The sequence below is a fragment of the Dermacentor albipictus genome, chromosome 1, assembly GCF_038994185.2.
Source record: "Dermacentor albipictus isolate Rhodes 1998 colony chromosome 1, USDA_Dalb.pri_finalv2, whole genome shotgun sequence".
NCBI classification, from domain to species: Eukaryota; Metazoa; Arthropoda; class Arachnida; order Ixodida; family Ixodidae; genus Dermacentor; species Dermacentor albipictus.
Window position 1 is genome coordinate 50,981,374 of NC_091821.1, and position 15,453 is coordinate 50,996,826.

Sequence of the window (15,453 nt, forward strand, 5' to 3'; positions counted from 1 at the left end):
ATAAAGGAATATTTTCCTAACGAAAGGTCATTTGAGAATATAGGACGTAGCGTGTAAAGAAATCGCACAACATATAACAATTTCTGAACATGACTTATGACTATAATTAGTAGCACAAAGCAAATGTGACTCCACAATGCAATAGTTTAATTACATGTCAAAACACGCCTTATGCCATTGGTTTCATTCATTTCCTGGCGGCAAAATAAATGATTATATAGGGTAATGAATTATCAGGTGCACAAATTAACAATTATAATAACAAATAAATAAATATTTATTAAGAGACAGCGATGTCTCAAAAGCGCGAAAGGACACGAGAGCAAGTAGGAACAGCGTGTATTATCAATCAATCAGTCAAATGATATTCATCATCATCATCATCAGCCTGGTTACGCCCACTGCAGGGCAAAGGCCTCTCCCGTACTTCTCCAACAACCCCGGTCAAATGATATTATTTCCAACATTTTGGTTGGGGGTCACCCAACAATTATGTTATTGAGCACCTGATAAAGCATATGACGAACAAAAGTTAATAAGGGAAATGCACAGCATAGAAGAGGGAGTTTACAAACAGCGGAACCAAGCATCTTTGCGCGCCAAAAAGGCCTCACCCTACTTGTACTGTTATGTAACCCATATTCTTTCGGCCGCTTTCTGTGCAGGTGCTGCTGGAACACCGCCCCCATCGCCCGTCGGCCCATAAAGCGGTGAAGGCGCTTTTGTGTGTCTTAAGGACGACGGGTTTGTGCGACCATCTGTGACTTTTAATGCAATTTCTGTAAGACCACACGCGTCAGCGAACTCGCCGCAATTTCCTTCTTTCCTTCCCTCCTCTCTCTCCCTGTGATCTTTGCTTTCCCCTTTCCCATTCCCCCGGTGTAGGGTAGCCAACCGGACGTTATTCTGGCTAACCTCCCTGCCTTCTTCTTTTCTCTTTTCTCCTCCTCCCCCCATTTTCTTTCCTTTGTATAACTTGATGCGTTGTTTTTTAAGCGAGACGGTTTGCTTGAAGCTTATCTCACTTCCCTGAAGCTTTCTCACTGCCTCCTCGCCTCGTATTAGCACCTGATAACTTTTGCCAACTGAATACCTCATGTGTGTCTTGCAGTAGAAGGAGCACTCTCTGTAATACAAACTAGCGCCCTGGTACAGAACGGGTCTGAGCTATGTGATAGCTCCCAACTTCTTTATTTTATCAAGACTGATCACCAAGCAACATTTATGAAGGCGCACTCTTCTTATTAGAGCGAGCGCGAAGAATTTTTCGAATCAGTCAGTTAAGCGCGCGTTTTATCCTGTAGTTTGTAGTGACTACACTCGGCTGTCCGTGCGCCTCCAGTTTTGGAAACTATGTCTTCATAATAAATAAAATGAATTGAATTTAGCTATTTTTTTCAACTACGGGTATGAAATCCGACGTAAACCACCACGACCGCCTCCTGTCGGCATCTAGTAGCGACGTGCGCAAGTACGCTGCGCGAGAAAATTCGCTGTCGAGCGTGATCGGAATCAGCGCACCGAACGCGATTTCCTATCGGTTGGATACTTTTTAGATATGGGCTGTCAAGTTGAGGGTGCGGCCCTTACAGTGGGTGCAGCCCTTCCACGCATTTACGCGGTAAGAATTTTCCTTCTTGTAGTAGTTTTATACTGTGCTATTACTGTCGCTGCTTCGCCTATCCGGCGAAACTGCAGCCTCTTCTTTTTTTCTGTGTGAGGGCTGGGTAAGTATAAGCGCTGCTGCGTATGACCGGCATTGAATACAATTTCGAGTGAATCCGGCTTGGCCTCATCTCAGTTACTGAGTGAATTATATGGGTATTTATGACCTCTGTATGCAAGTGGCGATGTTACATCCCTAATAAATGTTGTAAATTATTAGCAGAGTATTTCTCTTTTTTTTTTCATAAGTCCTTAGTATTGCCGACTGGAAAGAAAAACAACATTGAGACGTATGTCATTCGCGTGCATTTCACACGCCGTTGATAAAATACTCTGCCGAAGTGGTCACAGAAGTCTGCAGTCTTCTTTCAAGATAAAAAAGCACGCAAAACAAATTGAAGCGCACATACATACATGAATATATTCCTTCTCGAGGCATAGACTGTCCATAACATTAGCAATAACTTTAAGTTGGCTAGCTCTCTTCTTGAATCAAGATAATAGAGTTTGTCCTGTGTATATATTGAAGTATATTGCGTTTGTGCGTAGAGCCCACAGTGGAATGTTTTTTAATTCTTGAAGTTAAAAAATATGGCTAAGCCAGCCGCCGTTGGTGCTTCTAATGCGCTTGCCATCTTATTGTCAGGGTTTGCAGAAATAAAGCGAAAGTATGAATTAAGAGCCGTCCACGTCCGCAACGTTAATTATGCAGCAGGCTTGCAGCCACAATAAAAATGTAAGTGAAAAGCTGGAGGCATTTCAAAAGAACCCTCAAATGATGTGGGCAGCAGAATCCTGGTAATGTCATTTCGGGGGGGGGGGGGGGGAGGGGGGTAAGGGTAGGCTTCGCCTTCACCGGGGAGGGGGGGAGGGGAGGAGGGCTCGGGCCCCGGAGCCCCTCCGTAGTTGGCGCCTAGGGTCAGGTTCACATTTGACGCGGTAGCATGAGTCTAGCGCTGTTCCTCTATTCACCGCTGTATGCCACCTGTTGTTAGGTTGTTTCGCTTTCCGAACTGATATTGATTTTAAGTCACCTGTGAGAAGCTGTTCCCGTCCGACTTTCTCGGTGACTTAATAAAAATATCTTTTTTTTTACGAGCCAAAACCACGATATGCTTATGAGGCACGCCATGGTGGGGAACTCCGGATTAATTCTGACCACGAGGGTTTCTTTAACGTACTCCCAATGCACGGGTGTTTTCGCATTTATCCCCCATCGAAATGCAACCGCCATGGCCAGAATTAGATTGGTGGCCGCGCCCTTACGCAACGGTGGCTGTATTTTCGCTTAGGAGCGCAACCTACAGTGACTTTGCCACCACGTCGGGTCTCTCGGTCAATTTATGGAAGAGTCTGAAATTACCTGTACGAGAAATCGCAATGGTCAGGTAACAATAAAATGATTATCTGGATGAGTATTTATTTATTAACGTTAGAGCTCATGCTCCAATCGCAAAGTTGAAGCTCAGTAGTGTTCCCTTAGCAGAGATAGGAAGACTAGCACCCCTACCGAAATATCCATACTTAAAATGTGCTAAGAAATGAATTGACGATCCACCTTAGTTTCCCGAAAAAGCCTGCGTCAAGCAATTCAGGACGATTTTGACTGAAACGCCTATGCATTTTTTAGCAGACTCTGGGTGTGGACATTTTGTAAGTGAAACTAGTGTTATTATTTCTGCTAAGCAGACGCCACTAATGCTCGGCTTCAATTTTGCAATAAGAACGTGTGTCCTAAACAGAATTAAGAAGTTAATAGTAAATCTTTTTAATTATTCACTTGGCATTGCGATTGATCGCACAACTAACGTCCGCATCTTCAGGTGATCCATATGAATAGTTAAAACCGGGCTGCTCCAAGCGAGTTCTTTTCTGATTAAAAAGAAAGAAAAGAAAGAAAACTACCGGTATATGTGTGTTCTTGCTGTGCGATTGGTAACAAGCTGTATACGTATATAGTCCCCGTCTCCTTCAATGTGTAAACTTCAACGTGCCTTCCAATGAACACAGGATATTTACATGCTTACGTGCTATATGCTGCAGAGTCCCTTTATTCTTTTCCTAGAACCAGAACAAAAAATTTGAATGTGTATACGTTTCAGCTATAATTTTATTTTCTTTATGTTTTTACTATGAAATTAGGTAGCAAGAAGCACGTGCTTTCAAACTCCCCACCTTATACATCAGTTAAATTTATAGAGAGAAGAGAGAGAGAGAGAAATAGAAGGGACAGGAAAGGCAGGGAGGTTGACCAGACGAACGTCCGGTTTGCTACCCTGCACTGGGGGAAAGGGGTATGGTGATGATGGGGGAGAGAGCGGAGAGAGAGAGAGAACATAGTTTCGCGCACAGTTGAAGGTTCGCACCGAGTCTACACATGGTTCCCAAGACCTGTCGACTTGAGATATTTCAAGAACGCTTTCGTGGCTTTCTGTGCCATCGAAGCGTACGGCCATGGTCCAAGGATCTTCATTACGGAAAATGGTCTAGAGTCCAGCTGGTTCAGTGCTGTCCGGAGAACTTCGCGCTCGACGTCGTATTGAGGACAGATACATGGGATGTGTTCAACTGTTTCTGTGGTTTCGCAATAGTCGCACATGGGCGTATCCCCCATCCCAATCCGGAATGAGTAGGCCTTCGTAAATGCCACCCCGAGCCAGAGGCGGCACAATACTGTCGCCTCAGAGCGGGAATTTTTTTATGGCACTTGTAGCTTAAAGGATGGACCCAGCCTACGAAGATGACACTGAGGGAGGTTGGGAGAAGACCAGTATTTGTGTGTCATAGCTTTAGCCACAATATGAAGCTTTCTTGCAGCGTCGGTTCTTGATATGGGGATTGGAACTGGTCGGGCGTCCAAATGGGCAGACCGGGCGGCTTCGTCGACGACGTCATTACCAGCAATGCCGGTGGGTCCAGGTAGCCATTGGAATATAATTTCATGCCCTCTAATGATCGCTTGATGGTTATCTTCTCTTATTTCATATGTCAGCTGCTCATGAATCCTGTGATATACGACAAAAGGCTGACTCTGATGTGCTGCCTTAGAATCGCGAAAAATGACCCATTTCTAAGGTGTCTCTTGCAGGAGATATTTGACAGCAGCACGCAGGGCAGCAAGCTCTGCCGCCATTGATGTCACGTGGGGCAGTTTGAATTTGATTGTGGTTTTCGTAGCAGGAATGACAACGGCACATGAAGAGCTGGTAGGTGAGACCGAACCATCAGTATATTCGGTCCCCGTATGTCTCATTGATTAATAGCAGCGTCATCTGTTTCAGAGCTGTTGTTGGGTTATTGGCCTTCTTCTTTACACCCGGAATGCTTAGGCGCACCTAAGGCTGTTGGAGACACCACAAGAGTAATGAAGGCCTTGCTGCTGGTGTGCATCCTAACAGAACCCAATCTGTATGGGTGACTATAACTTCAGAAAACATTGCACGTGGTCTCTGCGATGACCAGAACGCCAAGGAATGACCAGGAACGTGGTAAAGATGACGGATATGTGTCCCGAGACAATCCACAGCAACGCATGTTTGGATGGAATGATCTTTGGCGAGCACAATTGTTGCAGCTGTTGACGCACAGCGAGGAAGTCCTAAACACGTGCGCAATGCTTGGCCCTGTAAGCTCTCCAATAAGCGAATATTTGACTCGCACGTACTGGACAACACTGGAAGGCTGCACCGTAAATAGCCAAAGAATTGAGCTCTGTACAACTGAAGCATGAAGCCTACAGATGTGCCCCACGTTTTTCCGCACATGAATCTCAGTACCTGAGCAATCGACAACAGTTTTTTCTTCAGGTATGTGCAATGAGGGCTCCAGGAAAGGTTTCGATCGATTATTACACCCAAGAATCGATGGGTCCTTCCATAGGTGATAGTGTGTTCATAGGTATGGTGTCGCAGGTTCACGTGTGAATGCAATCAATGCACATTTCTCGGTCGATACTGTCAAGCCTTGTGTTTAAAGGTATGCCGATGTCAAAGTTGCTGCCCGCTGCAATCGCGCGTGAACCTGAAGGCGAGTCACCGCAGACGTCCAAAGGCAGATGTCATCTGCGTATATCGAGAGGTAGATTGTTTTAAGTAAAACTTCAGCTAGTCCAATGAATGTCACAAGCTGCGTCAAACATGAGTGCTAAAATTATTTATTTGCTCAGTTGATGTGTTTCAGGAGTCCAGATGTTTGCATTCGAGCACTGAGCGTAACATAAGCAGGCGACCTCTTTGTCAGCCGCATATGCTGGCTTCAGCGGCACGAAAGAGCAATTTTAATTTAACCTAGATGTCTAAGTTACGATTTTATAATACACTTTTAATATACCAAACAGATCCTTCTTACGGTGAGTGGAAGCTTGGTGAGCCAGAAAAAATATATATATAACGATAGACAGGTGCAGGCGCCATCTTGAAATTCCCGCACCAGTTCCCCGTTAGGCGATATATTTCAGTAGCGGCTTTCCAGCGCTGCTTCTTAAGACAGGGAGCAAATTTTCCGCAGATGATCGTGGAATTCGTAGGAAAAGAGCGTTCAGGGATCATGGTATGTTTAAGTAGTAGAGTCCTCTTCCTTTTAGATCTGAACATTAAATTCTGTTGGTCGCCCTTGATAGACCTGATATTTTTTAGGAAAGGCCGGCTACATTTTGCAATCCGTGAAAAGTATAGTTGTATGCACGGCACAACTAGCATCCTTAAAGAAACAGTTTTGGCTTACTACGGTTTACACGTGTTCTGGCAATTCGCATACACCCGTACTATACTATTACCGAAAGGGGCAGAAAAATAATGCGCTTTTTTTACCTGGCAACTTGAGCAGACTTTGGCTAACACGAAGTAAAGTTTTCCGTTTTGAAAAATACGAGTGTGTCAACGCTGTAAAACGTCCAATGAATACTCCAGCGGCGCGAGAAAAGGCGAGGGCAAGCGTACGTGGAACAAGTGAAACACAAACAGCCGCCATGCGTGTTTTTTTTTTATTGAGGCTTTAAAGCGATGTCGACGTCTTATTTTTCTTTCTCACTGTTCACTTGTTCATGAAACAACCAACCAGACGAGGCCTTGGTTTTGGCTGCGAGACATATTTCGCGCGCCGAGCAAGCTCACTGTAAGAAGCTCTTGCTGTGGGAAGTCACCGGGAATGGTAAGCAGCCGATAGTGCTGTTCGCAACTCCATAATCTGAGGGCAGGCGTTATGAAAATGTATTATCAGCGCCATCTGACCGTTTCGTATGCCTACTAAAATGGCCAAGAAATGTGTGCCAGTCAGAAGCAAAGGGTCACAGGCCACGATACTCATGATACATCAAGGAATATTCTTGAAAGTTGTGACACTTATAGAACAAGCATCCTTTCCAGACCTCCGACCACGAAAACAGACCCGATGACTGCATTCATATGGATGCATTCGATTGTGTAAGTGCACTCAATAATTACAGGTACCCAGACAGCCGAAAGCTTCACTGCACTGTAAAAGAAGAGCAGTTTGAGGCGACTTAGTCAGGAATACGCATTTTTAAGCTCCAGCGCCCAAGTTAAGTACTTATAAACCCTACCAGCGCGTCTTATAATCGGTTCATGTGTGCCCATGTGCAAAAGGTGCGCACACCGGTGCATTTAAAGAATAGGCCTTACCTTAACACCAAGTCTCCAGCGATCATGTCTTGGGAAATATGCATGCAAAGAGAGTTACGACGCAACAAGAATCACACAGAAGTCAATCTGGAGGCCTTCGGGCTTAAATGGGCTCGATGTGAATACGGTGCTATTCATGGTATGCAATTGCCGAATATCGCTTAATAAAGAACATGACGAATGAAGCGAGGCATATTCGAAAAAAACATTTATTGCTGAAACCTTCAGTGTACAATACAAAAACATGAAAGGCTAAAAGAGGCATACGCCTCATGACTAGGCCATGTATTTCCTTTGTCAACTTGATGAAAAAGCAGGAAACCGATGAAGAATGAAATGCAGTGTTTTAGTGACTGATTGTCACTAGTTATTAAGTTAGCCATTTCTTTTAGGGTGTGGTGCGTCACAGAGAATCATGCAAATTTCTTCTTGTGGTCTATTGGCACTGAAAACCCCAAGCTCTCGCAGAAACTGAAACACCAACGCCACACATATCTTTATACGATTGGTTCATCGATTGTGGCTTATTACATTGCTTATGCCGTCTAGAATAATAAATTTAAATTCCACCTGAAATCGTGAACTCAAGTAGTCTGGTATTTTTCTAGTTTTGTTGTATTTCAGTGATGAAATTATTTGCACACATAATACGGAATAACGAATGAAAAAAAAAACTACGTTTGATCCTATTGGTGATTCTGTGCAACGGCATAGGGAGGTGACATAGCCGCGTTGATTATGTTATGAAACTGTACTGCTTGTTATGAAGAAAATGGCACTAAACAGAACTCTGCGTACAACCTTAAATATCGATTGTTTCACCTACCTGCTAGAACTTCTCGAGAGAGAGAAAGGTATGACCAGTATAAAAAGAAACTACAGCCATTTCTCAATGCTCTCCATAAAATGAAATCAGTCTCAAATTACCATTGGGTGTAAGCCATTGAGAGATACTTGCGCCCAATCCCTGTGAAACAATTTTCTGGTAATGTTTACAAAGGGCGGAAGCACTCGCAGAAAGCCATTCTCGCAGCGACCTTAGGGGTGGCTACATGTGTCAAATCTTGATCGCTAAAGTAATACTCTCGCTGCTAAACATGATGTGAGATGCTGAACATGATATAAGATGCTAAACATGATGTAATCTACCAATACATGTTGGTCATTGGTAGCATGCGACTTGTACTGCAACAACACAGAGTTACCAGTGTTTGTCATCATGCATTCTTTTTTGACAGTATTCCATCGCAGTGTACATTTTCTCATGTAGTGGGGCTGCGCCTCTGCCGGTCCCCCTTTCACCCAAGAGGAAATGGTGAAGCTCATTAGGGCCCAGGACCCGACCTCTCAAATCCAAAGGGCCGTCAAGGGCCGTCAGGGCCGTCCGGGTCAAGGGCCGACCTCTCAAAGGGCCGTCAGGTTTCACCTGATGGTCCCCGAGTGGGCCTAGCCAGGTGACGTTGAGTTTAATCGCGTCTATTTCGGACTAAATAACGTTGTTTCACTCCCTCACTCATGTAGAGGTATCGTTTTTGAGGTATTTAGGTCAGAAAAGAATATACAAAATATTTTACAACTGCTTGTCGGAAATCCCTCCAATACATGCCCCCGTAACCTCAACCAACAACAACGAAACAAATTCGCATATTTCCTGGCATAACCAACGACTCACAACACACACGCATACACAATATTTTTCTAACGATGGGGAAAATGGTGTTCTGCAACGATGGAAAACCAGTGATTGTACTATTACGTATGTCATCATTCGGTAACACAACACAGAGCCCCTCCTTATTCCTAACTTAACAAATCTAGTTTCCCGCGACCTGCACAAATAAATGTACAGGCAACACTTACAGCAGGTGTGCTTCATCAGCGCGCCTTGCACACGAAGTCAAATTGAAGGAGGAATGCTCTTGTACGCAAAAGGGCGCCCGTAGCCACACATCCGACAGAGATAAAACTACAAATGTGACTTCTCAGCATCTGGTACAAATCCGGCGTTATCAATGGAACTTTTCTTCTTGCAGTTGCCGTGATTGTTGTTGCTGCTCTCGGAGCTGGCTTTCTCGATATCGACTTCCGTAGTAGAGTGGTCGTCGATCTTTCTTTGCGATGATTTTGAGCTAGTGGGCATCTTGAATAAAATTCTCTGCAAGTGGAAGGCTGGTGCTTCAAAGCACAAATACAGCAGGTAGCCGAAAAATAGGCTGTAGCAGAATATTCCCAGTGACATCATTAGCTGGAAAACAAAGAAGCAGGTGTACGTCAAATTCTTTTTCTTACATTATCGTAGCGCAACGTGTTGCATCATTTCTCGTGGGGGTCAACGCCACCTGAACCAGCATACATCGTAAATGTTTCCCTCCGAAATGGCGCTCCACGGTTAAAGTAATCATCTTTTCGGTGTATTTTACGAAAAGCTAGACCATTAAAACTAGTTACTACTATTTGGGAACAACACTTCTGCGCACATTTAGATGCTGGGTTTCGTATGCGGTATAGCTCAAAATAATCTAGCAAAATCCCTTCGCAGTTTGAAATTTATCACTTCATTCATGAGAAAGTGACCAAACAGTCAAGCGCGCCGAATTTATTGCTGTAGTATAAGCAACTGCGAGAATTTCAACGCAAGCGTAATCATCATGATCATCAGATTACTCTTTTCCGTTGTCCTATGGGCCTTATATTTCCTTCTCCTACACTGTTACTAGGGCTTCCGCGTAATGAGGAAACAATGCTGTGCCGTTTACGCTCGGGCGTCGCATTCACCAATGCATGTACGTTTTTGATTGGAATGGCTGATAGCACCGAGTGCAATGCCTGCGGTGTCGAGGAAACTATAGAACATCTACTGTGCCACTGCCCATCTTTTGAAAATAAAAAACATGACCTCTGCACAGCTCTCAACCAGTTACATAGACAACCGTTCACCTTGAACAAGATCTTGCGACCATGGCCTCGCATATCGCAGGTACAAAAGGCCACAAAAGAGCTGCTGCGATATTTGAATGCTGCAGGATTGAGTCAGCGTCTGTGATCCGGACTGAGGGATCGAACGATGTCCCCAGTGGACTTTCTCTTCTTTCTTTAATCTTTCCGTCCCCTTTTCCCTTTCCCCAGTGTAGGGTAGCCAACCGGGCTCAGTCCTGGTTAACCTCCCTACCTTTCATTTATCATTTGCTCTCTCTCTCTCTCCTACACTGTTGTACGCCTGTGGAACAATGAGGCGCTAATGAGACGTACAATGTATGAACTCGCAAAGACGTAGTAGCTCCTCTCTGTTTTGGCGCTTTAGTTACAGGATATCATACGACTTATTATATACTGAGTACATTTTGCTAGTACGAAATATTTCAAGTTACCTATCAAAGTGCATGTATTTGTTACTGCTGGTTAAAATAGAGGACAAGCGATGGGCCAAATTTTTACAACATGCGGCTTAGCGATACCGTAAGGCTCTCTATTAGTTCTATTTTTCGTGCTTACTGATGAAAACATGACATGTTCAAGTACCACTCACCTGCATGTATTCGTCAAGTTCAAAATTTGTTTTCATGTTCCCCATGCGAATTAGGAAGAACAACAAGTGGACAAGATATATGCAGTATGTGAGTCGTGACAAAGGCCTCAGGGCTTTCCATGACAAGAAACCGTCCAAGATGCCTGCGGAAGCATTTGAAGAAGAAAGAATTCGGCATACGTAAGATGTACTGCCATGTAGTTGGAGGTAAATTCGGCAACGGCGTTCACGTAGCACAAAGCTGGCTATTAAGCTTAGTAATTAAAAGAACTAGTCTCAAATGGTTCGATCAGCATCAGGAAGACTGCACAACTGTGATAAAAAAAAATACTTTTGCTCCACTTGACTGAAAGAAAACGCTCGGCACGCTGGACGTGCCGCGCTTTCAGCCCATGCAATTTTTACGTATAGTATACATCGCATTCACGAATGAGAACAGTCATTTAATATGGATCGCGGCGAATTGTGTCCCCTGACGACTTTCTTTTATTCTTGCATGTTAGGACAGCTTCCGAGTTGCAAATAGTATCTTTCCGCAAGTAGTGCGTATCCAATGGGGTTTAGACGAAGTAATGAGACAAGCATACCCTGAGCACACTACGCTTCGGTTTCATCACAGTGCACCACTTGCAAAGCACGCGGAAAAGTTAAGGCAACTGCCAGTGGCCGCGCATCTCACCTCCTCTGCCTGTAGCGCAGGCAAACGATGGCCAAGCAAGCGATAGCCCCCAAAGGAGCCGATGGCATCCGCCGTAGAGGGCATTTGCTGCCTTGTTTGGTGTGTTGCCTTGGTTCCAGTACACCGTCGCAAACATCACGAAGCACGCCAGCCCTATGGACAACAACCACTGTACTGTCTGGATCACCTAAGAGAGGGAGAGGGGAAAAAATCAACAAGACAAGAACGCTTTACTTTATTCAGAAAGGGATCACGGAGTATACGTTTACTGCCTGCAACAAAACTCAATTGCTGGCCGAATTGCGAGATTTAAACAAGGCTTTTATGTTTATGCAACAAGGAATCGACCTTGAACCGGGGTGTTCTTTTTTTTTTTTCGTTGTTCGGCTTTTTTCACTCTGGGGGGGGAGGGGGAGGGGGGGAGGGCGTGGCGTGGCCGAACGTATGAACTCCAGGTTTATTATGCGCAACAAGCTTATCTTGGCTATTCAAGATGCGTACGAAATTCGTCCGTTATCTGCTCCGAGAAAGGTCCACAAACCGCACTAATGAATTCACGGCAGCTTCCGCTGCACGACGTTTCGCCTGCTGCTTCCAGTTGGTACTTCCAATTGGTATTTGAAGGCTATAAAAAACGCAAATCAAAAACAGAAGCAAGTTCAAAGCATGCACAAAAAACTTATGATTTTGTCGCTGCCATAGAGCCCTGAAAAGTACGTCCATTCGCCACAAAATCTCACGCTGCCGAACAGCCGACGATGGCACAATGCCGCCCTGACGAGTAGCGTTTGTACATTGTCGCTACTCACTCAAACCGTGGGTGGCAACGACTCACACAAGCAACGACACAAACAAGCACCACGCATAAACAAACACACGCGCTACTCCACCGATTCCCACAGTCCACGCCGAGAGGTGGCACCTGGTGGCGAGAGTATAGTAACTCGACCTATCCTCCAGTGACATCTGGGGTGCTACAGGGAAGTGTACTGGGCCCTTTGTTGTTGTTCCTGTACGTGAATGACATTGTTGATGTTGTAGAGCCGAATGTTCAAATAAGACCATGTGCAGACGATGGTGTCTTGTTTAAAGAAATTACCCACACTAATGGCCAAGAGGATCTGAATGATAGCCTCAGTAACCCATAAGTTTTGGCTACTTCTTTGGCTACTTCTGAATATTAGGCAGTTCTTCACGTGTTTATTTTAAGCGGTGGCAATTTTGAAGTAAAGCTATTGAGGCTTTCATCTGTTTGCAGAATACGGAAAGGAATCTACGAATATATATTCCCTTTTCCATGCTACACGGTCAACTTACTTCAGCAATTTACTGGTATTTGTTGCTTGAGGAATATACATGACGAATCTATTTGGCGAACTGATACAGGCAGCTCGGCCCAAATTTTTTAGTGAAATATGCCTTTTGGACAGTATGGCTGTAGCCACAAAGAAGGCGAAACGCCATTAATTAGTAGTATCGGACATAATGAAGATATCATAATTCTCCGGTGGAGGGTACAAAATCAAGTGAAATACGTAAGGCTTGCGGTGTCTTGCGGTGTCTTGCTTATGAAGGTTGGCGACGTTCTCTTTTTTGTACCGAAGAAGCGAATAGTTCTCCGTTTGTATAATTAAACAACGCTGGATCGAAACATGGTAAGCCAGAAGGTGCTTGAATTTTCCTTTTCTAGGCACCCTAAGCTGCGCTGTAGTACCTCGAGTGTACTTTAGGCGTTCCAATTGGCGCTGTGAAAAATGCTTCATGGTTTCAATTTGAAGTTGTAGTGAACTGGTGGGTTTCGCGAACAATGCGTGCCTCGCGATACCGACAGTCGGGTGTTACCATTGCGTTAGCGGTGTCCCATATTGTCTATAAAAGCTACTGAGGGCCACCATGAAACATTTCATCGCTTGCAATTGATTCGTTCTCGATCTTAACCGCGAAAATTTTCTTTCAGGTGATTGCTACTATGGTATTTGTGAATTAACTACTCTACATGACACGCCATCGTGTTAGCAGCCATGAGCAATTCGTTTTTTGGAGGCCTCTTTCAGAGAGGGGTGAAAGTAGCAGCAAACTTTTTCATAAGAATGCGCGCCTAACGCTTTCTTTTACGCAATAATAAATGGCCATATTTGACTAGAACAACTCATCAGAGTAATAAGAAACATGATGACAGCTTCGCTGCAACAGTGTCTAGCACGGATAACATGCTGACGCCAATTACCAAGATTTTTCTTCCATGTAAAATGTCATGTCTCTCATAGCTAAATACTAAGGGAATGTTAAGTGTTTAGCGAAGCATCATAGCCAACTTCGCGTGTTGAGTTTGCAGACATTCTTTTTACGCAAAATTTATGGACAGACACGGCGCATATATGCATTGTAAAACCAGTAGACCCCTTCAACGCGACGTAGCTTGCAATATCCAAGCCGTAAATTTTGTCGACTCACGCGCTTTTGAAGAAGAAACTGTGCTTCAGGCATGGCAGCAGAAATAAGCCGACATACCCTTCAATAAGTACGGCTCGAGCCACCCATACCCCAGGCATACACGAAGGGAACGAGCGCGTTCGGCAGCCGAGCGAGCCGCAGCGAGAGGCGTCCTGGCCGTGACGTCACTCGCGAGAGGGCGCCACTCCTAATTCTCGCCACTAATAGGAGCGCGCCCGCAGCCTGCGTGCGAGGGTAAAGTAATCTGGTCTATACAGTAACATAAGACAGTCCTGGAAGATATAGCGCACGGCAAACAGGACAAGAGTGCTCCGTATCCAAATTTTATGCTATCATGCGTTGCCTCCCGTTCATTCCTGTTCGTTCGATCGATGTTCATATCTCCTGTTCGCTCGATCGCGCACTTTCTGATCAAAGAATTCAGTTTGGCCTGCGCTTCGCAATATTATTGACTCATTCGGTAGGAAAGTTTTGCTAATTTCTTCCTTCATCCCAGGTGACGAGTGTCACAAACCTGCAAGATAACGAGCTCTTACCTTGTGAATGGGCTTGTTTCTGTATTCCAGTGCAAGGTATCCAGCTACGAGGCCCACTACGTACGTACCAACGTGCGTAAAAGGCTTGTAGTAGATTAACTCTAGAGAACGGTATACTTTTCTGGAAAAAAAGACATGAATAATTTTTAACGTCATTGGGCCAAACACATTAAGAGGGGCTTTTAAAGTAGTGATGGTAAATAAAAAAGCCGCTAGGCGATGCATGAAATTTCTAAGGTGCAACTCCTTGGTGCAATATTTTTTCCCTTACATCAACATTAGGATAGCAGCACTGAACGTTGTGTGTTACATTTCACTAAATCTAACTGCGAACTTCTCATACAAGCACTAGAGCTACAGGTTTAGTCTAATGGGACGCGATGTCCTCACCTTTGGTCGTTTGTCGCCACGGTCATGGAGTATGCGACATTCGAGTAGTAAATCTGAAGCGCGGTCATCACAGTGAAAGCAATGGCGAGCGCAGCAGACAGCACCAGACCGATTTTGGGGTGCCTGAGCAGAGAGAGAAAAAAGGATGGTACAATTTTGATGCGTATAGTAGAGCGAGTTTAAGTGATGGAACAACGGTGGATATATGAATTTCGGGGTGATACTAGTTTTTGTCATAGCAGCCTGCCGAAATGCACAATATTCAGCAGGTCACCTTTCGGAATTATTGCAATTTATTCAAATAATATACATAATGAATGCAGATGCATCAACTTGCAGAAGAAGGTCTCGAGGTAATTCACCGTGGGCGAGACCTTCTGTGCAAGTGAAATGAGTTCATCGCATTTCTGGGTGCCAGCACAGGCAATCACGGCAATGCAACGGGATAATACACTTCTCCAAAGGTGACCCTGGCTTGGTGATCATGCCTTTCCAGACGGAAAAAATAGACCTCCACTATTTATTTATCTTTTATTACGTATGTGATTTGAGGTGGAATGAGAA

At 44.5% G+C, this 15,453-nt stretch overlaps 1 protein-coding gene across 1 annotated transcript in view; it reads right to left on the reverse strand.

The window, feature by feature from the left end:
- Positions 1 to 7,499: 7,499 nt before the first annotated feature.
- LOC135911991 (nose resistant to fluoxetine protein 6-like) overlaps positions 7,500 to 15,453 on the reverse strand; it is a 46,989-nt gene continuing 39,035 nt past the window's right edge. Inside the window, exons 11-15 of the mRNA XM_065444370.2 lie at positions 14,890 to 15,012; positions 14,500 to 14,620; positions 11,510 to 11,696; positions 10,831 to 10,973; positions 7,500 to 9,549 (exon numbers count right to left, since the gene is read on the reverse strand). Of these exons, the coding sequence (XP_065300442.1) occupies positions 9,271 to 9,549; positions 10,831 to 10,973; positions 11,510 to 11,696; positions 14,500 to 14,620; positions 14,890 to 15,012 (853 nt within the window). The 3' untranslated portion in view covers positions 7,500 to 9,270. The remainder of the gene's footprint in view (positions 9,550 to 10,830; positions 10,974 to 11,509; positions 11,697 to 14,499; positions 14,621 to 14,889; positions 15,013 to 15,453) is intronic.